At 36.5% G+C, this 20,884-nt stretch overlaps 1 protein-coding gene and 1 long non-coding RNA gene across 6 annotated transcripts in view; one reads left to right on the top strand and one right to left on the bottom strand.

Moving 5' to 3' along the window:
• NT5C3A (5'-nucleotidase, cytosolic IIIA) overlaps window positions 1–17,814 on the top strand; it is a 27,058-nt gene extending 9,244 nt beyond the window's left edge. For 2 of the 5 annotated variants that reach the window (XM_027659385.1, XM_027659387.1), the window contains exons 2-10: window positions 5,519–5,625; window positions 11,877–11,975; window positions 12,439–12,508; window positions 13,232–13,278; window positions 13,429–13,514; window positions 13,766–13,855; window positions 15,182–15,344; window positions 15,778–15,978; window positions 16,688–17,814. In XM_027659385.1, coding sequence (XP_027515186.1) covers window positions 5,519–5,625; window positions 11,877–11,975; window positions 12,439–12,508; window positions 13,232–13,278; window positions 13,429–13,514; window positions 13,766–13,855; window positions 15,182–15,344; window positions 15,778–15,978; window positions 16,688–16,789 — 965 coding nt within the window. In that variant the 3' untranslated portion in view covers window positions 16,790–17,814. Of the gene's footprint in view, window positions 1–5,518; window positions 5,626–8,172; window positions 8,224–11,876; window positions 11,976–12,438; window positions 12,509–13,231; window positions 13,279–13,428; window positions 13,515–13,765; window positions 13,856–15,181; window positions 15,345–15,777; window positions 15,979–16,687 lie in introns of those variants that run through there. The other 3 variants (XM_027659386.1, XM_027659389.1, XM_027659388.1) reach the window with 2 other exon arrangements.
• Window positions 1–20,884, bottom strand: part of LOC113954709 — a 26,477-nt gene extending 5,593 nt beyond the window's left edge. The window contains exon 1 of the long non-coding RNA XR_003530316.1: window positions 20,854–20,884. This is a non-coding gene — a long non-coding RNA (uncharacterized LOC113954709). The remainder of the gene's footprint in view (window positions 1–20,853) is intronic.

Here is a 20,884-nt window from a genome sequence, read left to right as displayed (position 1 = left end):
TATCCCCTGTAAGGTAAAGAACCCAGAACTGCATTTGGTATTTAAGCTGGAGGTTTGTAATGGAATTATAAAGGGGACTATCCAGAGAGTATTGGTAGGAAAAGGCACCAGTGAAATATAAGTATGAAGGCCAAGAAAAAAGCCTTAGTTTTCTTCTGCTCTGCAGTGAGTGAGTGTCACAACCTTGATTTCTTCTTTCAGTTTTGGTACTTATATTCTCTTTTCTTTTTTTTTTTTTTTTTTTTGCAAGGGCAGGAGAGAAACAATGAAGCTAATCAGATTAAATTTTTGCTAAGTAGGATGTCATTTATAGAGTGATATTTCCAAGATAGATACTCACTGATTACTAAACAATACATAACTTCCTTTTTAACCTGCTAGGTAAAAAGGTTCATTCTCTCCAAAGGGAGGGAATGGGAACTAAGCACAGAGATGAGGTGGTTCCCCTAACATATAATCAGAGAAAAAAAGATGGCCCTCTGGAGCTGTATTCATTCATCCCAGAACCTGTAGAACTGGTTCTGTATGTTCTGTACCCCCTATATTCTCTCAGACTAAATTTTGACCTGGACTAATGAGTGACAGGAGGAGATCACATAAAATACTGGAAATTCAGGCCTTAGTTACTATTAGTTCTTCATAGACTTCTACAGAGAAGTTGAAATGTTGCATGAAGCGTTAACTTCTATTGCCACTGTTGTTACAGCTCTTTCTGAGTTTTGTGATGTGTAACAATACCTGTGTTTGAAAAATAATGTGTAAGTCCATCAAAACCTCTTACCCTATGTTCTGTTACCTGTACTTCAAGATACCAAGTCAGCAATGTGTTTGGCTTACCTTCACTCCTGCTTTCTTGTAAAAGTCAAAATGTCTGTTGATTTATCACTAGCAGAGATTGCTGCTTTTGGAGTGTGTTTGTAAGCATGAGAGGAAGGTGCATAAGGAAAAATGATGCTGCAGTATCTTTTATTCTCTCATCAGAGAGATGTATTAAATACAACAAGAAAAAATGCTTAAAAAGTTTAGCTGTTCTTTATACGTTCGAGTGTATGTGTCAGCACTAATAACTTAGTGTTCAATACAGCCATAAATGGTCAGACTTTTAGATGATCACCAGTTTTCTCATGTATTATAAAAAAAGATGGATCTCTGATCAGATCCAGAAAATCTCTATTAAAAAAAAAAAGTTGTTAAATATGTTTTGTTATATATATATATATGCATGTATATATATAAATATTACAATATTATTATAATGATATTATAGTAACATAACCATTCAGGTTAAAACCCTCACCTTCTTAGCATATATCTTCTCTGGATTTATCACAGTTTAATGAATTCAGTCTTTGATATGTCCTTAGCACTTTTCTATAGGATGTGCTATTCAAGCTCTTCTTTTTGAAGAATCATGCTCCTCACAAATCATCTCTGTAAAGACATACACTTTCATATACAAGTAATTTTTCTGTATTGCATCATACCAATTGCAAATATGGCTAGTATGGGGTTTTTTACACTAAACCTTTACTGGAAAAAATAAGTAGTATCCAACCTTCTTGCAAGACAACCTTCTAAATCTTTATGTACCCCAGCTTCATCAAACTGAGCATTTATCTTACTTTCCTTGTAATTGTCACAAATATCAAAAGCTATTCCTGGAACCAGCATGCTGCTCATTAACTCAGTTCACTAGGGCATGAATAATAATCATGTTTGAATACAGTTGGCTTGTGTTGGTTCCTTTCTTCTGCTTGGTTTTGGTATCTGAGTATACTAAGGTTCAGGGAGCTTTCCTTGTCTTGTGAGATTATATCAAGTAGGCTGCTTTGGAAAACGAGTACTAAGTAAACTTACTACAAAAGCAGAATTAGATAACAAATATAGTTCTTTAATATTTGAAATTGATCCCTACAATAAAGCAAGGTATTGCTCAAGTAAAGTTGAGCAATACACGAAAAATATGGGGATGTATTCAAACTTGCTCAGTTGTAGTAGGGCCACTAGAGAGGAATAAAAGGTAGTAAGCTCACGAAAAGACTCCAGCTAATGCTTACGCTGCAGACAGGTTTCAGTCACCTCTAAATTTTGTAGCAAATATTCTAATGAGCAGAAATGACTCCTAACTATTTCCTCTTTCTTCATCTTTAAAAGCTGATGTCAGTTTAGTTGAAGTATTCAATTTTTTACTTAACGAAAACAGTTAAGGTAGGTTACCTAACTTTCTTAGGTAACTTACCTGTGGTCTGTTAATGTCTTTCCACAAATAGATGCAACTTAGGGCAAGGGTGTGGAAGGACCGGTAAAACCAGTTTTTCTTTGCCTTAGACTAAAACTTGCAGTGTTTCATATTCTTTGAGAGTATCCTGAATCTCTGCACACCAGGCTCATCTAACACACCAGCATATAAAGTTGAACCTTTTCCCAGTCTTACATGAATGACAAATTACCTAATGTTTTAAGTGCTGTTCTTTTTTACCTCTCTCTCTTTTTCTGTGTAGAATATTCTGTAGTTGAGATATGGCCCTCAGCCAAAGAGAAAAGGTTAAATAGAACCTGTCTGTTGACACAGCTATACCTCTTTAGTTTGTGGTTCTTAAAATATATTTAAATGACCTTCCATATTTCAAAGAGTAGAAAAGTCACGCTGGAGTTTGTTTCTCTCTCTTTAAAAAATTAGTGGCAATTTTAATTCATCTCTTACCAGAAGTTAAACACTGTAAACAAAAACTCAACTGACTTAAATCAGCAATAACAGAACGTGGTTAGTAGGAGCTGTTGTAACTGAAGTGTTTGACAGGAAGGTTTCTTGGAGTTGAAAAGGCAGTCCTCCTTGTTTTGTAGATGAGGAGTTTCATGTATGACAATTTCATTAAAGTGAAAGTACATTGTTGATAGAGATACAGTAGCTGTTTTTCTAAGAATTAGGTGTTGGCTGCATTAATGTTTACATAAATTTTGCTCACGTCATTCTCTAGCTCTTTCACTATAACTGTAATAATTTATGCAAAATGCTTTCTATTTAGCCTGGTATACTCAAAAACAGTCTGCAAGAGTTGGAATTAATTTCTGTAATTCTTTTTTTTTCAATCTGGAATTGTATTTAAATTTAATTAAATAAAATAAGAAACCTCCTTTTTTTTTGGTTCCCCGACTTTCATAAAAAGCACACTAATTTTCTTTAAATTCTTGACGACATTAGAATTCATTTTCTCACTGAATCACATCTGAGAAGTACCAAAATATCAACCAGCCAGCTCCACAACCCACCAAATCCCGGTCTAATCATTCAGGTTCACAAGACGCATCTATATATCAGTCCCAGTGTCACCTTTGAAATATATAAAATCCCAAAAGCAGTTACTTTGCAAACTGAATGTATAAAGTGATGCCTTTCCCTGAACTACATGATTCATCTAGCAAGCATATTTTACTTCATTATTCACAAGGGTTTTTTTAGATTAGAAATCCAGCACTGACATAAACTACAACTTTTTGTTGTGCGAATTAATTAGTCATATTTATTCAAGATATTGCATTATACATATGTTTCCCAAATGTTATTATAAAAATATTAATGAAAAGCATGCTAACTACAATAAAATACTATAAAAGGTAATATTCCCTGTACGGTACCTTCTACAGCAGTGTACAAATGCTTTAACAAGTGGATTAATGGGAGCTATGAATCCTGGCAAATGTCAGTGCCGGGTAAGTTCAATTTACTGAATATAGCCTTTGCAAGGATTGTGTTATATTTTGAACATACCTTTCAAATGGTTTTGCTGCTTCAGGATGCAGCAGACCTTAACATGTACATTTGAGGGGATCTTGTTCAATTGTAAGAGGATGAGTGTTGATAAAAGTTGCATGTTTTGTATCAGCTGAAGTATTGACTAGTTGGTTTTTTGGGTCAAAATAGAGAGAACACCACTGAAAAAAATGAAAGTACACTGTAGGCCAGATACACTGAGGAATTCTAATAGAGTACATACTGACCTACAGTTGAAATGTGGACACAAAACATACAGATCTACTGTACCATTCAGAACAAAACCTGTTGAATTTTTGGGCTTCTTTAATGTAGAAGAACAGCACATCCTCCTTAGAAGGAAATTTTCATAACTAATGAATTTCTAGAGTCCTGCTGTTGTGTGTTTTTTTCGTAGCAATAGAGGTTTTGTATGTGCTACACTACTGACCTGCCCTTGCTTCAGTTCTGGTGATCACACTGCTCACACTGACAGCCTGATGTTTGATGATATGAATTGGCCTGATGTCTGTGGTTCATTCTGGCAGCCTGAAACAGTGATCATGAACCTGAGGTTGAACATGAGTTATGGGGTGATACAGAGAAGCTTGCACTGTTGCTATAGCAAGAGTTAACTTCATGTGACACTTTCAAGCATTTACACAACTTCAGAGCATACAATATGATTAGACAATACTTCCTTCATCCTCTCACGCTACAAAATATTTCTTTTTAATCCGTCTTCTGTGTCACCTAGTTACGGTCTTTGATCAGGCAACATGCCTAATGACAAACTTCTGAAAGCAGGTTGAGTCGCCTTGTCTTTCAAAAATCCTGACAAACAAGGCTCCTTGATTTCCTGTTTCAGTATCATAGAGATAATTACAGCCAAAACAAAGATTAATTCATTCATTTGCTTCTTCTACATAAATAAATTGTGTGATACCTACTAAACATTAATGAGAGCATATCACTGAGCTGTAGGAAATTTGTGGCACTCTGCAACAGGAAATCCTAAAATACTTGCAAAAATTTTATAAAAGGTTTAAAAAGTAACAAAGTAGTCAACTTCTACTTTGAAAAACAAGTGCCTTCCTCTGCTGGAGCAGCCTAAATTTGCCTGCTGCATCCATGAAAGCTGTTCATTCTGTGAAGGTCAAAGGTTTTGTTGTTGGTGAACCAGCTGATCTGTAAGCCCGTCGGGCTGTACTGCTGAGCATAACAAACTGCTGTGCATTGCTGACGTGCGTCACAGGACCCTGGGGTTTTGCACGGGGATTAGTCAGGCTGTATTTGGAAACGCCCTCAGCTGCACCCTGTGCTGCTATATTAGTGTTTCTCAAGCAAGAGGAATTTTCTTTTGCTTCTGCAGCTGCTCCTGCAAAACCCTCTGGTAAGTGTGCACAGCTTCTGTCAACAGTACTCACTGTCTTCTTGCCTGCATTTTTAAGCCAAGGTTATGAGCTGAGGGCTTACTTGCAGTTGTTTACTGTGACAAACTGTATTTTTATATTAAAAATTTGATAGCACTGAATTAGCAGCAGCACTAAAGGAATAAATATACAGTTTTAATTGAATAGGTTAATTCAGCTTAAACGTTCCTCTACTTTTAAATATGTATCAGAGCATTCTTAAGTGTTGGTATTTTCAGAGTGATGTCACTATGTACCATGCATGTCAGCTTTTATTTCTATACAGCAGGAATAGAAAGATCACAAAATATAGCAGACCAATTCTTAAAAGGATTTGGTTGGTTTTTGTTGGCAGCCTGCATGCAAGCCCTGCATCTCTGGACTCTGCTTGCCACCTATGCTGTTGCAGTAGGACAAAATCAAGGACAGAAGAATCAGGAGTGCCCTAAGCTCAACGCACAGGTACTCTCCTTTAAAAACACAAGAGCAAACGCTGTTGTCATGTTTTCTGTGAAAGCCCTCTCTCCAGATTTTTTTAAATTGGGGTTTTTTTTGCAAACTAAGTATCCGAATCCAGCACGTAAAGTATAAAAAAGATGTAAATAAATAAAAAAAACCCAGGAAAAATCATTTTTAGTATGCATCCTATTCCATGTCTTAAAATAGCTTAGGCAGTGAAGCCACTTCAAGTTATTTCATATAACCTGTGCTGAATATCTAGGTTTTTTATAGCATGTTATCAAGCACCTGTGAAGATACTCAATGTTCTGTTGTTTCATTCACATAATAACTTTGCAAGTTATCCTAAGGCTCTTTCTTGACAGCACTACTAAAATAGTAATTTGGTAATTACTAGTTACTAAGGACTTCTTACTGTATTTGAGCTTGCAGCATATGAATATAAAATGTATTATGGTTTCGATAATTATAAATTTGAAGTATTTGTCCTGAGCTCAGGTTATGCTAGCGGAGCACACAATCAGTAGTGCATTTCTTCTGACTAGCTGCACATAATGGAGTGACTGATGTGACTACACTCATGTCCTGTAGCTTTTGATGTTCCTGTCTAAAACATAAGCCTACTAACAGCTGGGGCTGCTAAGAGAAACCTCTGCTGCACTAATGGAACAAAATTCAAGCAGTCTGAATTAAAGCCAATCTTGCTTTATACGTATATGAGCTTTTACATATGGTGGAAGAGATACACACACTCTTGTTCTGTGGGTTTTGTTACGGCTCCCCTGCTTCTTGCAACTCATACACTGCAAATAGCAGAAGTTACATGAAGAAGCTTGCATGTATTTTTTAGAAGTTTTTTTAGAAAGCTTTGTTTTCTAGAGTAAATAATGTTCTGTAATAATAGGAAAAAAATGGGATTGGAAAATAATATGTAAATCAAGGAATGTGCTCCTTTTCTTTATAATTTCACCAAACTGTTACTTTCTTCCACCAAGAACACTAAAATCAATTTTCTCTAACTTCTGGCTATCAGATTTCACAGTTATCACTAATGCCATGCCCTGCCTTTTTTGGAATATGTCCTTAAGTAAGTATATGTGATAGCTAGTCTCAGACCTTGGCATTGGGCATCTGCAGTTCACAAAATAAATTTATTCTTGGTTTATAGTCATTTATGTGGAAATTGTCAGCATAGACTAGAAATAAAATTTACAAATAATTTAATCCTATCCATTTTATCACTTTGGTTTGCATTTTCTGTGTTCAGAAATAACACTGACAGTTCCCTCTCCTTGCCAGCGCACCCACGTGTGTCCTCTGTATCAAAAGATAACCTGTTTGGAAGCTAGTCTAGTCTTAAGGCAGGTTTACCAACAAAGTAGAAAAACAGAAATTTTGTGATACTTGAAATTCACATACTGTCAATAGCATTACAGCTAAATCATATTGCTGTATCACTTATGTGACATTATGGTCAGCTGAAATTTTATGGAATATTTTAATACATTTGTAAGTGTGAGAACAGTTCTTACTATGATTCACAATTCCTGACTCATAACAAAGTATTCTATCAATCATTGAGATTTATCGAGAAGTTCCCTTAAAATTTTATCCACCCATAATCCAGGGTGTTTTCTTTGCAGCAATTTTTGGGAGGCTTCCATACTAGATGAGTCTTTGTAAAATAAGAAAACTTCGTATTTGCCAAGCAGTGTAAGCTTACAGGGTATCAATATAAAAATACTCTGCTCCGGTGTTTTATGTCCTTCGTCAAAGCATTGCTTAGCAGACTTATGATGACAACCTCCTACAGTTTTAGTTATTACTAGTAATATTTCAGGTTATGTGTCTAGATTTGATTGTGAAATGAGCCATATCTCTATGTAGTTAAGATAGCAAGTCATTCATCAACTCATCCTTCCCAACTTAAAATTACTGACAGTGAAAACAACAGAAGGTCCCATACTGGTCCTTTATATCAAGTTCTTTATTTGACATTATTTTTAAATTTTTTTCTATTTTTTGTTTTAATCATAGAGACTTGTTTTACTGGGTAGGGGGATGGAAGTAACTGCTTTACCTCCAACGCTCAGTAGATTCAGAAATTTGGTATAATCCTAATTCCAGAGTATGACATTACCCCCTATGCACGCAATCAGTTATTCATTTCCTGGGATACTTGACTGGAAATGCTTGCTGTGGCAGCTGTAAATTCACTTAGATCACTAAAATGAATGACAGGTCTTATCACCAGCTCTTGTTTTATAATCAAACTGACACAGCATGCACTTAGATCCAGGCCATCTCACATACTAAGAAAACAACGTATATATTAAGCAGCACCTGGATACAATATAAAAGCAGTTCCATTTGCACTTCTGTTATCCAATTGTATATAAGAAACTTCGTTTCAAAACTAGAATTCAATAGGGTCTTTACAGCAAATACTTTATTAAACCCAGCTACACAGATGCATGTCTCATGTACTAAATAGACTTGTAATTTTCAAAACTATCCTTGTTGTAAAATGATGCATTCTGTGGTTTGTAGGACTGGGAGATTTCCAAACCTGCGTGAATCCATTACTGTTCATTCCTCAAGGTATGACTATAACATCGTTAGCTACAAAATAATTTCCTACATCCTTATTCCAGTTACCTGCTGTCACAAACAAGCAGATGGTTTTTTCCTTTTCATAAGTCCCACTAAGCTCAACCTTTAAAATAATCTTTTTCAGTTTTGTTCTCCTTCCTTCTTTCAAAGGCTCCTTAAAAATGTCAGAGACTAGAAATTTAAATGTCTTTGTGGCCAGTGTATATGCCAACCACAAACTACCTTTGGGAGTTGTCATCTTTTAACATGTGTTTTAAGAGATACCAGCCTCTGTGCTATTTCAGTAGCATATAGATGTCCTTGGTAAGAAAGCAAAACTCTTCTCACACTTTCATAAAATGACAGAATACATAGGGGCACTTAAATCATTCAATATGAGGTACTTTCAGATGTCAAGATGAAATATGAATTCCTTTTCCTGTGTTTATGTCATTTTAGTTCTGTATGTGGAAGCTCCTCATTCTGAAAAGCTTTCTTGACTTCACTAGGTGCTGTGGAGATTTTTGTTTGGCTGTTTCTCCCTTTCTGTTCTTCCCAATCAACTAGTGCATCAGATTTTGGGGCCTTTTATGTGTATACTGAGTTGACTCCTAGAGTTTTCTTAAACAATAAATAGAAACACAAATTTTATCAAATTGACTGAACTTTTCTTATTAGCATTTTTTTCACCCTTTGTTCTTTCATCTGTCTTACCAGTTCTTTCCAACTAGAATCTGCTTTTCTCTTTCAACTGTGAAGAATGGCAAATATGCAACAATGAAACAACAGGTAGACTGGGCAGAAGTGTAAAACAATGAAGTTCGAGACAGTTTGCCAGAAAACTGGTTACTGCAGTTTGTTTAGACTTCTATTAGACAGTTTCATGTACTTCTACTATAATAATGGTGAAGACTAAATAAAAGAATCGCTGCTTACTGTTCAGTTGCAAATATTAATACAAGGAACTAGTATTGAGGAAAGGGGCTATTTTGACTAACCATATTTATCTGAGGCTTTATCAGATGCCATATCTGCAATGAAGACTTGGTTTTTCTGTGAAAGTGCCTGTGAGACAGAAATTGTGTGGGTTATAATTGTTGTGGAAGACTTCCCCCTCCTAAATTAAAAAACGCATCAACTGACATCAATTCTTGTGTAAAAATGAAACATGTACTGGAGATAAATTAACCTTATAAACTGATCTTGAGTAGGAGTATCAGTTTACAACATCAAAGCAGGAAGCTTTCATCATACTTAAAATCTTAAGCAATCTCTTGTTTAACATGATCTACTAAAGTGTTTACCAAGATTTTTCCTCAGGTTGTTTCAGAAACTTACGAAAGGGCTCTGTCTGAAGTGAAACAGTACCTGAAATGAAACAGTACCAAACAATCCACCTTTCCTCATACAATCTCTTCCTCTGGTCTCTCCATCTCCCTCAACATGTGTTTAAATTAGTTATATTAGGAAATCTGTTGCTTAGTATCTAAGTGAACCAAATAATGCTTGAACTACTTCTTAGAAAAGCACGCACTTAGATTTCACGTTGTTTAATTTTTGCATTCCAAATCTAAAAATACACATATCATTTGCTAAAAGTTAAAGGAATTAGATTGGGTAATATACAGTAAAAAAATTACCTAATGCAGCCAAATTGCTTTATCTTTCATTATAAAGAACACTGTATGTGCACAAGGGGTAAGCTTGCTTTAGTTTACCAGCACCATATAACATAGAAAAGAAATACCATAAAACACCTTTTAAGAGTCGCAAGATTATTAATAAATTATTTTGTGAAGCTAGATCTGCTGCTAATTGTGAATAAATATCTATTAATGCTTTGTAAAGGTATATCTCGAAAGATTAGCAAATTCTTTAATGGATATTTTTTAGGAATTCTATTTCTTGTTAGCACTCAGTTCTCTCAATGACTCCTAGCCTGGGATGTAGGTGATAGCTGAAAGTCAGTCCTGATGTACCTTTTGTGAATTTGCTGTGCTAAATAGAAGTAGTAGCAAAGCACTGCAACCATGTAGGGAACAACGATCTTGGCTTAGGAGGTACCACTTCTAGAGAAAATGTCTGTGCCATAGGGTGACAAAGGAAAATGTTAATTCTTCTAAACTAAGTGAAATGAATCCAGTTTGTTTCTTTAGGAGATTTATAAAGCAAAGAAGTAGTGAATACCCTGTCATGACTTTAGAATTTTTGATAAGATACTCTGGTATAGGTGAAACTTTTTGAATGGGTGGAAAACCTTGGAAATTTATCAGAAACTCAGAATTCTAGAAGGATTTCTATTTCCTGTTTTCAGTAGTGTTTTTGAGGATATCAGCCAGCAAGTAGCAGTAAGCACACTGGGGATTAGAATTATTTGTTATATTGAAAGATAGAAGCACTGATATGGAAGAAAAGATACAATCCAGCAAGATTAAGTGTAAAATTTAGCACTTTGTACAACTACCTGTTTCTACCTAGGAGTAATTTTGAAGAGTATTTGCTCATTACCAGCTGAACTTGAATCATTCTTACCATAGTACTGGTAACACAGTTTGCAATAGTTTAAAATGCCATCTTTTTCTTAAATGATAACCAAATTGCAATTTGGCTTCAAGTTGGCTATTACTAATAAACAAAAGACTTAGCAGCATCAAGAGCAGGGACAAAGAGTGCTGCATGACTTACTAACAGTTGGTGATAGAAGAACTCTGGGTCCAGAAATGTTGCTGGAAATAGCAGCTACCCCCTTTTTTTCTTTTTTTTTTTTTTTTAAATCAGCTCATTGCAGCGAAAATTACATGCTAGCTATATGAAAAGAAAAGCTGAATGATCAGAGTGCTAAAAATGTAATTCCTAGCACTTCGTCATGTCCGAAGTTCTATCGACAGAAAATAAAGTTTACTGCTCATAAATGCCCATGTAGACAGACTGCAAATGTCTGATGCCTTTACCTTTAAATAGGTCCATACATGATTATAAAGGATGGAAATGCATGCCACATTGGGAAATTTTTGTAAATAAGTAGTTCTTTTACCATTTCTGCAAGGTTGAAGATAAACTTTCAGAGTAAGCAGGGGCTTAGGGCGTTGTTTGGGGAGGTTGTTTTGTGGAGGTGTTTGGTTTTGGGGTTTTTTTACACCACATGTATTTATCATATTCAAGAAATATACTTCATTCAAAAAGGATATGTGATGTGATAGCATGTGTTATTTCAAAAGTGTGCAGAGAAATAGTAATGTAATGATTGTTGGACTGGCTAGGGAGCAGGAATTACTGTACAGCCTTATGTTGGAGTACTTGGTTGACACAGCATTTTCAAGGAAAAAATGGATGTCTAAAAACAGTCTGTCTTCTTGATCTCTGTTGACACTTAGAGGGCATATTAATTGCACAAAGTTTTAAGATTCACCATCTCCCAGTGAATATTTGAACCCCAAGATGTGCACTTTTGTCCTGTTTCCGTACGTCCCTTATTTCCCACATATAAATTATTAAGTAAATGCTTTTCTATGGGTATCAATTTATTGAATAATTTGATATTGGGAAAGGAAATTAAAACAGATGTTGAAAGTAAAGAGAAGTGTGTACAGTCATCAGTTAATACATCCAGAGTATTTTCTGCTTCTTCTTACTGTTTATGTCTTTGTTCTTACTCTCCATAGATGCCAGAATTTCAGAAGAAGACTGTCCATATTAAGGACCCAGGGAGAGTAGAGGAGATTATTTGTGGCCTCATCAAAGGTGGAGCTGCCAAACTTCAGGTAAAGATAGTAGAAGGTGTAACCAGTTTGGAATAAAAGCAACTGTAGGATTGTTGCCGTATACCAAAAAATTTAAGTATGTGTATATATATATATATCTCTCTAAAGCAGAAGTCAACCTTCAAGATATCTCCGGAACTTAGGCATGTGAAATCTTTTAATAGTCCTTGTTGGATCAACTGTAATTCAGCCAGACTCTAGTTAAGTAAATAACATAAACATAGAAGCTTAGTAATTTCAGGAAAGATTCCGACCAAAGAAATTAAATAAACAGTTTTGTTAGAAAAAGTTACTCTTCTGGGATATGCTAGCTTGCATTACAATGGCTCAATAGAACAGGGAGGTTTCTGTGGCACACATGCTACTCAGCTGCAGCTATTGTTGATCGTTCAGAATTTCTAGCCATTCTTTATTTTGTCCCTCCACGTTGTAAGACAGTTTTGCTTTTTCTTTCCTTAAATAGATTATTACAGATTTTGATATGACATTAAGTAGATTTTCCTACAATGGAAAAAGATGTCCAACTTGTCATAGTGAGTACTTTTTTTTTTTTAATACAGATTGGTTTGTTCACTCCTTTTAGTTTTTCCCATATTTTAATTTTCTGTCCAGTTTATTCCCTAACATATGGGATTTTCTGTTGACTTGTTACCTGACCTGTACATTCTAATGAAGAAAAATTCTAGTGACTGTATGTGTTTTTATCTGTATATATATATATATATTAATGAAAATCTGTGTGAATTAAAATCAGATGTTATTCACAATTAAAGCATTAAGTTTTGAACTCTAAGATGTTAATTGCTATATGTGGTAAGGTTGACTTTTATTTTTTAAGAGCCCATAATAGTCTCGACACCTGCAAGAACCAGATATTAAACTCCTTAGAATTCTTGGCATTTTTATCCCTGTGCTGTATATGGTCTTTTAGAACAAACAAAGAGAATCCATTTACTGATGAAGCGGGAACTTTAAGACACACAGGATGCCTCAGGATGATTTCAGAAACAGATAAATCTCAAAAAACAGATACAAAAGCTTGTAATTGGCCTTGTAATTCAGAGATGAGGGGAAGGGCTTCTTCATGTACTTATGAAGAGAAATGTTCCTTTTACTGGTTGCTGGTAAGAAAAGTTCTGAGGAAACATATTGTTATGTCATCAAACCTTGTCATCTGTGCCATTGACAGTGCTGTAGAGCAAAGTAAAAGAAACATACCGTCCTGTTTAACACTTTTTTTTTCACTCTTCCCCCAGACATCATTGATAACTCTAAGATCATCACAGACGAATGTCGGAAAAAGGTAAACAAGAAACCTGCTAGCACTTGGTTTGTTGTACAGACAACTGTCATTATTCCCTGACTGAAGAAAGTTACTTTGATTTGTTACACCAAATACCAAGTGTTATTTTATTAAAATACATTAAACATCTGGTGGTTTTTTCCCTTTCAGTTATTGCAGCTGAAAGAAACCTATTATGCTATTGAAATTGATCCTGCTCTCACTATTGAAGAGAAGTATCCATATATGGTAGAATGGTAAGAGACGCTTCCCATATTCAAATTGTACTAAGATTAGATTTAATAAGTTCTTATAAGCAAATTAGTGGCAGTACTTAGCTTCTAGCTATCACATTAACTGAATTAAGTGCTGTACAACAACTGGTTCTGTTTTGGCTTTAACTTGAATGAGCAAGAATTAACCATACAGGATGCTTTTCATCATAACATTTAATGAAAGGTGAATCTTAGTAGCAGAGTTCAACTCATTTTTCCTCTTTATATTCTAGGTACCATAAATCTCATGCACTACTCATTGAACAAGGCTTACAGAAGGATAAGTTTGCAGAAATTGTGAGGGAATCTGATGTTATGCTGAAGTAAGTTCCTTTTTATTTGAGTGATACTGTTTCAGAGCATTTTCTGTAGATTCTTACTGGGTGGTCAGGGGAGGAGAAAAAAAGGGAAGGAAACAAAAAACCACGCACACATTCCTGAGAATGTGACACCTTAATCCTGGGACACAGTGAGCTATCTGTGCTCCTATTTTATTATTTATTTTTATACCCCTTTATATGTTGTAGCTAAATGCCTACAGTGATCACCAGAGATCTGAAACTTTTTTTAGTCCCATCACTACAAGCTTCATTTCTGTAGACTTTCATCCTCTTTAAATTGCACTGGTGATGGTTTTTTTAAGGGCAATGTAGAGTTTAACTTAGTTCCTTTGAAAAACATTCAGTTCAACAGTTTTATCTGAGATAAAAGTGCAGCGACTTGCAAAGCATGTTTCATATGTTGTATTAAATATTGCTCTTCCTCTATGGCTGAAGGCAAGTTTAAAAGCCAGCAAAATCCTTCTTTGAAATGTGCTGTTGCTACCATCTCTTTGAAAGCTTTCTAAAACTGCCTGTAAATTTTGGACTACTGTAACAGGATGTTAGAACTTAAATTGTGGAACTATTTGTTTATAATACTGACTAAATTCTTATCTTTTGTAAACAGACAAGCGCCCTGTCTCTGCCTTTTTGAAAGCCTAAGTCAATGTGTGTTGAATCTTCATTCACAAGCTAAAATTCCCTCAAAAACTTTCACAATATTTTATTTTAAATGTAAAATTCTACCAATCTAGTCTGTGTGGAGAAAGCGTATAGAGATAATATCATCTTCTTCCTGGAATACTATATATGGTCTTGATTGGGTACTGAACACTAAAAAACTTTTCAGGAAAGAAGAACGATAAATGTTTTCAGGGTTTAAAAAACAAAACAAAATTTGTTTCATAGTAATAACTCTATAGAAAGTCACATAATTAAGCAAGGAAGATAGAAAGGAGATGTACAGCCCAATAGTAGCTGGAGAGAGTTCTCGTAGTTGCTTGCTTGTTCTGGAGTATTTAGGGAGGAGGAAGTGTTTTTAAGTCTTTAAAACATGATAAGGTATTTTGAGGGGGAAAATTATACAGAACAAGACCAAACAGCTCAATGGAGTAGTTTGTTACTAAAACTATATGTCTTATGTTAGGTTGATGGTTCTTGCTAACCTAAAAAGGTGAAGTCAAATGCTAAAACCTAAAAGAAATGAAGTCAAATGCTCAGGGAAAATTAAATCTTTTCCAAAGATGATGTGACTGTCTCCTGAAAACTCAGACTGTTCTTGGCTTTCTTTATTTGAGATTTGATTTGCGTTTACATTCTGTGTTGCAGAGAAGGATATGAGAACTTCTTTGATAAGCTCAGTGAACATAATATTCCTGTGTTCATATTTTCTGCTGGGCTTGGGGATATTCTTGAGGAAGTAATCCACCAGGCTGGAGTCTACCATTCTAATGTCAAAGTGGTTTCCAATTTCATGGATTTCGATGAAAATGTACGTATGAGATAACACATTCTTATCAAACATGACTGTTTGTGGTATTTAGTAGCTATTTATGTATATTACAAGATGAACATTTAAATGCACTATGTTCAACACTCTTTCAGGCCAAGATCAAGCAGGTGATCCCAGTTCAAACACTGTTAGCATGGTGTGATTAAAATACCATTAATTTTCTTTAATGGCAGCCTCACGTTTGGCCGAGCTCTGCTGCTCCTCCTCTTCCTCCAAGCAGGGAGAATCGCTGTCTGTCTAGTCCTAACAATGGTGTTACAGTCATTTTGTTATTTAACAGTAATTTATCTTGTTCATCATCAGAGACTACATAGTTCAATGTTAGCTCAACAGTAATATCACCTATTTCCTTCTAGATTCTATCTTGCCTGAATGATACTAGAAATAACTTCAGATTTCTTTTTTTTAATAGGGAGTATTAAAAGGATTTAAAGGAGAATTGATTCACGTTTACAACAAACATGATGGTGCCTTGAAGAACACAGAGTACTTCAAACAACTAAAAGACAACAGTAACATCATACTGCTGGGTGATTCTCAAGGAGACTTGAGTATGGCAGATGGAGTAGCAAATGTCGAGAACATTCTTAAAATTGGCTATCTCAATGATAAAGTAAGTATGCTTACGTAACCTTGTAAGCTTTAAATGAAACACTGGGAGTAAGAAATAGGTTCATTATAGTATGCCTGAGATATCAAACCAAGTGTTTGGCCCATATTTGTTTTGAGACTTGAAATATTTTTCATGGATTTCTTTCTTTTATAAGACGTAAGCTACAAAAACGCAAGTGTATATTGCTTTGGGTTTTGTACTGAACTGCTAACAAAAAGTATTTCCTAGAGAAGTAAAATTCAGAGGCTATAAAAATTAATTCTCTTAAATTCCTGTGGCTTCTCCCCCTCCTTTCAGTACTGGATTGATACTTGAGCAAAATTATGATCTTCCAAATAACAAATTTAGGCTCTCCTCTTTTTTTTTAAGTGACACACAACTGATCAATTGCTAAGTTATAATGCATTCAGGAGAGAAAGAAATCCACTTTTCTATATCTCCCTGTCTTTTGGGAAGCTGAAGAAGTAGTTTATCTTTCAGTATCTTTATGTGTGAGATCCTGGAATAAATCTGAGGTATTATATCCTGGAATGCATGCATAGCTATGTCAGGCCACTCCTACTCTGTCCTCCTGTGGAATTCACTTGTAGGAGCAATACATTATTTGCATGGCTCATTCCCTTGCAATTGGTGGAAAGATTGAGCAATATTTTAATGACAAAAAGTCTTTCAATAATCAATTCTTTCTCTTTATCCCATCTGCAATTAGGTAGATGAGCTTCTGGAAAAATATATGGACTCTTACGATATTGTTTTGGTGAAAGATGAATCCCTGGAAGTTGCCAACTCCATCCTACAGAAAATCCTGTAAATTGCAGTCTCAAGTCACTCCATTCCTTTCAGGAGGCAACTGGACAGAAGAGCACACGTGTGCTATTTTAGATGTGTTTATTACTCATTTACAGAACTGTTTAATTTAATTTAAAACTTTTATCTTCATTTTGGTATTCTGGAATATATATGGTATCAATTGTCAACTACAAGCTCCTTTTACTGCTCTTACGCTGTTCTTTATTGTCTCACACTCCTATTATAACTAGATTTAAATTGGATTTATAGATGTGATATACTGCTGCAGATGGGATAGTATGATTCACTGTCTTTTTTAATCAGGCATTTCAGAGCAGCATTTTAGAAAATGTGGCTATTTTGTAAAATTGAAGGTGTAAACACTCTGTGAACAAGCGGTGTGCGCGTTTGTGTTGCCTTTTCAAAGAAGACATTTCAGTCTCAGCTGTACTTTGAAGGATCTTATTCATATGCTACATACTTTCACAGAAGTTTTTCATACATATATTCTTCTCCAGTAAAAATGCTTTATTCACCCAATTCAGGCAAAGTGTTTCTTCTTCACAGATTTTTGTATCATTAGAAAACATTCTCTATCCTTACTGTTTCTTGTTGTCTGTGAAATGGGAAGAATGTTTTGAGTTAGTATATCTGAGATAAAATTTCTCATCTTTGTAATAACAGATCGTTTCACAAGCTAATAGTACATAGCCTCCCTGCACTGACCAGGGACATCTTCAAGTCAATCAGGTTGCTCAGAGCCCCATCCAGCCTGACCTGGAATGTTTCCAAGGATGGGGCATCTACCACCTCTCTGGGCAACCTCTGACAGTGTTTCACCACACTCTTCTTCAGAAAGTATTTCCCATGTACTGAGCAGCACCTCTCAGCACTGTGTACAGAAAGGTACAGCTTAATACCACCACAGCTTTGGAAGCTTACTTGGATATATTGCAGGATAAGTAAAAGATGATGTTGTGACCCTGGTCCTGTGAGGTTTCAGCTGTACTAAATCTATTCATTAATAAAATAGAGGCAATCATACAACTTCCCTAATGTGCAATATAGTCATTGTTCCCTTTGCTTTATTTCATTCACAGCTGTGCCATCTTCTATTCCCTGAGGAGTTGTAATGAAAACATGGGAGAGCCTAGATCTGCATTCTCTCCACCAGAAGTAACACACATCTCAAGAAATGGCCTCTTTCCCTCCAACCTGTGATCTGTTATTTGAATTCTGACTTAGTAGCACCACTCATTTTTTTTCCAAATCAGCAGATTTACACTGCTTAGCATCCCTGCTGGAACTTTTCCAAGAAAGGAAGAGGAGGGGCATAGTTTCCAAACCCCATTCTGCATCCTCTGCAGTAAACTAAAGTTAAATCCCCCCTGTATTTTGAATGCAGGGTAGAGGCTTGACACGCAACCTGAGTAGTTGTGAGCACACAAACACGTGGCACATGCTATGCCAGCAGGGAACTCCTGAGCGCAGGGACCTTTTAGAAATTCCAGCCTGCATCTGAACAGGCAAGGAGTGTTTGAGGGAGATGTCCTCCTTGTCAGGATCTAGTCATGTATGTAATTCCTTGCTCCTGGCAGAGGGGCAGCTGGTGCCCCAGAAGCAGGAGCCTTGAAGTTGTCCCTTGGAGCAGAAAACCAGTAAGACAACCAAGGCGAGGAGAGCACATTGGCTGTCTTCCATTCCAGAGCCATGACTCAGGCAGCAACAGACTGGAAGAGCTGAAAGCATCCTGGCAGTACCAGTGACAGGAGGAGACAGGAGCAGCAGCTGCCCCAGCCCTGGCCTGCCAAGAGCCTGTCAGGCAAAGCCAAAAACAGGGAAAGCTTGAAGGCAGCAGTGACAGCTGCTGAGTCAGCGGTCACTGGGACTGGGTGTGAAGTTTGGCCTGGTCTCTGGCCTTTCTCCCTGTCTCCCCCATTTGCCTCGTGCAGGGAGGAGGACAGGATGGTCATGGCAAAACTGTAAGGGAGGGAGCAGGCTCCAGTACAGTCAGTCATCTTCTGCCAGCACTATGGATTCAGCACCGCCAGCAAGACAAGCAGGGCGATGTTACCTGCGACTCCCTGCGGGGCATCGGTGTGAGCTGCCTGCTCAGCAACCAGGTCTGCACCACCTGGGCACAGCAAGGTTCTTAGGGAATGCTGCAGCATTTTCAGGGGAGCTCAGCAATTTCTTTCACATTCTACATTTGGAGTTTTAGGCACCTACAGAATTTATGTTAGCTGAGGTAATGTTAAGGTTTTGGAAGCAGGGAAGTAGGGTTGATGGTTCTTGGGTTTAGTGCTTTTTTAAACGTGCAATCATGCTTTTGTCACAGATGCCAAATAAAAGTCCAAAAGGCAAAGGCTTTCTGAAAAACACCAAGGTGTTTGGATGCACTGCTTACTCAACCAGCCTCTAGTTGCAAGGGGCTAATTACCAGGCAATACTCCCAAAGTTTACACTGGGATAAAGTTTTCCATTTACAAGCAGCTTATCTTTGGAATACAGATAACAGTTAAAATTTAGAATATGTGAAGTGTAGCTGATAGTCACAGCTCCACAGCAAGAGATGTGTCAGCAACACACTCTCTAGCACAAGATCATTCTGAGCTACAAGTGGAACAGATTTCCCTGACCACCCCAGCATCCGTGAAAAGAAGGGACGCAATTCTGGTCTCTCTGTATAGTGTTTCTGAGAAGGGAAGACTGTCCCATGTTTTCAATCAACCTTGCCTGAGAATACACATAAACTCATTGATTCTCCCTCCAGAATTTTTCCTCAGCCTTACCCAACAGGTGACTGAGCCATCACGCCTTTACTGTTCTGAAGATCTTGTTCTTCAACCCACAACTGAAAAAAAAAAAACCCAAAACACAAAACCCCAACCAAAACAAACAAACAAACAAAACCCACACAAGTAAATGAAACCACACAGAAAAGCACATGCAGAGCAACATAGAAAAGGATTAGGCAGCATCTTTAAAAGCAGTTACCAAACCAGATGTCCAACTACATCTTAATCTGAGTTACTGAAATTAGTATTCAGCCCGCCTAGAGAGCCCACACACACCAGAAGGGAGCACTTGGTTTTTCAACTACAGGGACACCTAAAACTCTTTGCCTTCGTAGAGGATTTCAGATCAAACCACCATCTTTCAAGCATTATGTAAGGAAGATTTTCCCATCTCAGCTCCAAGCAGGTGGACAATGAATAGTCAGTCACCAAATGTTCAGTCCACAATGACAACCACTTAAAGAAAAGGATTCTTGTCCTTACAAGAGGAGGCAGGTAAGTTAAGATCTCCAGCATGCTTTTCTCCTTCTATCAGTAAGTCCTGTCAGTCTCAGTTCCTATGTTAAGTAACTACCAGAGCAGTAAACCTTTGCTAGGACATAAGAGCAACTAAACCATGTTGCAGTTACCCCACAGAACCCGCTTGCTGTACAAAGGGTATTTCCATGCCAAATAATTTACTTTTTGAAATGCCATAATACAGCTTCCTAGAAGAAACAGTTACTTACACAATCAACCTGAAACAGGAGGTCAGATTTTAAAAACCTGCATGGTGCTGTACAGATTATCAATATCCTCACATCTCATTGCCAGCCACAACTCATGCTTATGTGGTAGTTAAGGGAAAACACAAGATGCATTTTTAGATATCCTCACTTTATCAAAATCCCACCTTTTTGTCACTGGACTACTGGCTAATAGAAGAATCTATGTTATCAGTCACCTCTCCAAAGCCATGAACAAAATTAACTGCAAGCAAAATTAACTCTACAGTTACAGGTTAAACCGTCCTACTCCAGCAAGTCTAATTCTTTTAAGTACTATCGAGATTCTCCATTCAGTATTAGGAAAGAGATACTATTCACAGTATGTCTTTCTAAATCAAATTTCTAAGCAGAAACATTTTGCCACCCTAAAAGTGTATTTCATTTATGATTTAGTTTGGAAAGAAAGGTATCATACATTTCCCAGACCATTTTCCCACAGCCAAAAGAGTATATCATAAGTTTAAAGCAAGGAATAAGCAAAGTTAAGTGAATTTGTTACTTTTCTTTCTTCCCCTACTCACAATATCTGTTCTGTCTGTAGCACATGTCCAA

This window comes from Corapipo altera, unplaced genomic scaffold (genome assembly GCF_003945725.1).
Source record: "Corapipo altera isolate COAL_440 unplaced genomic scaffold, ASM394572v1 44b, whole genome shotgun sequence".
Taxonomy (NCBI): domain Eukaryota; kingdom Metazoa; phylum Chordata; class Aves; order Passeriformes; family Pipridae; genus Corapipo; species Corapipo altera.
This window is presented reverse-complemented; position numbering and strand designations above follow the sequence as displayed.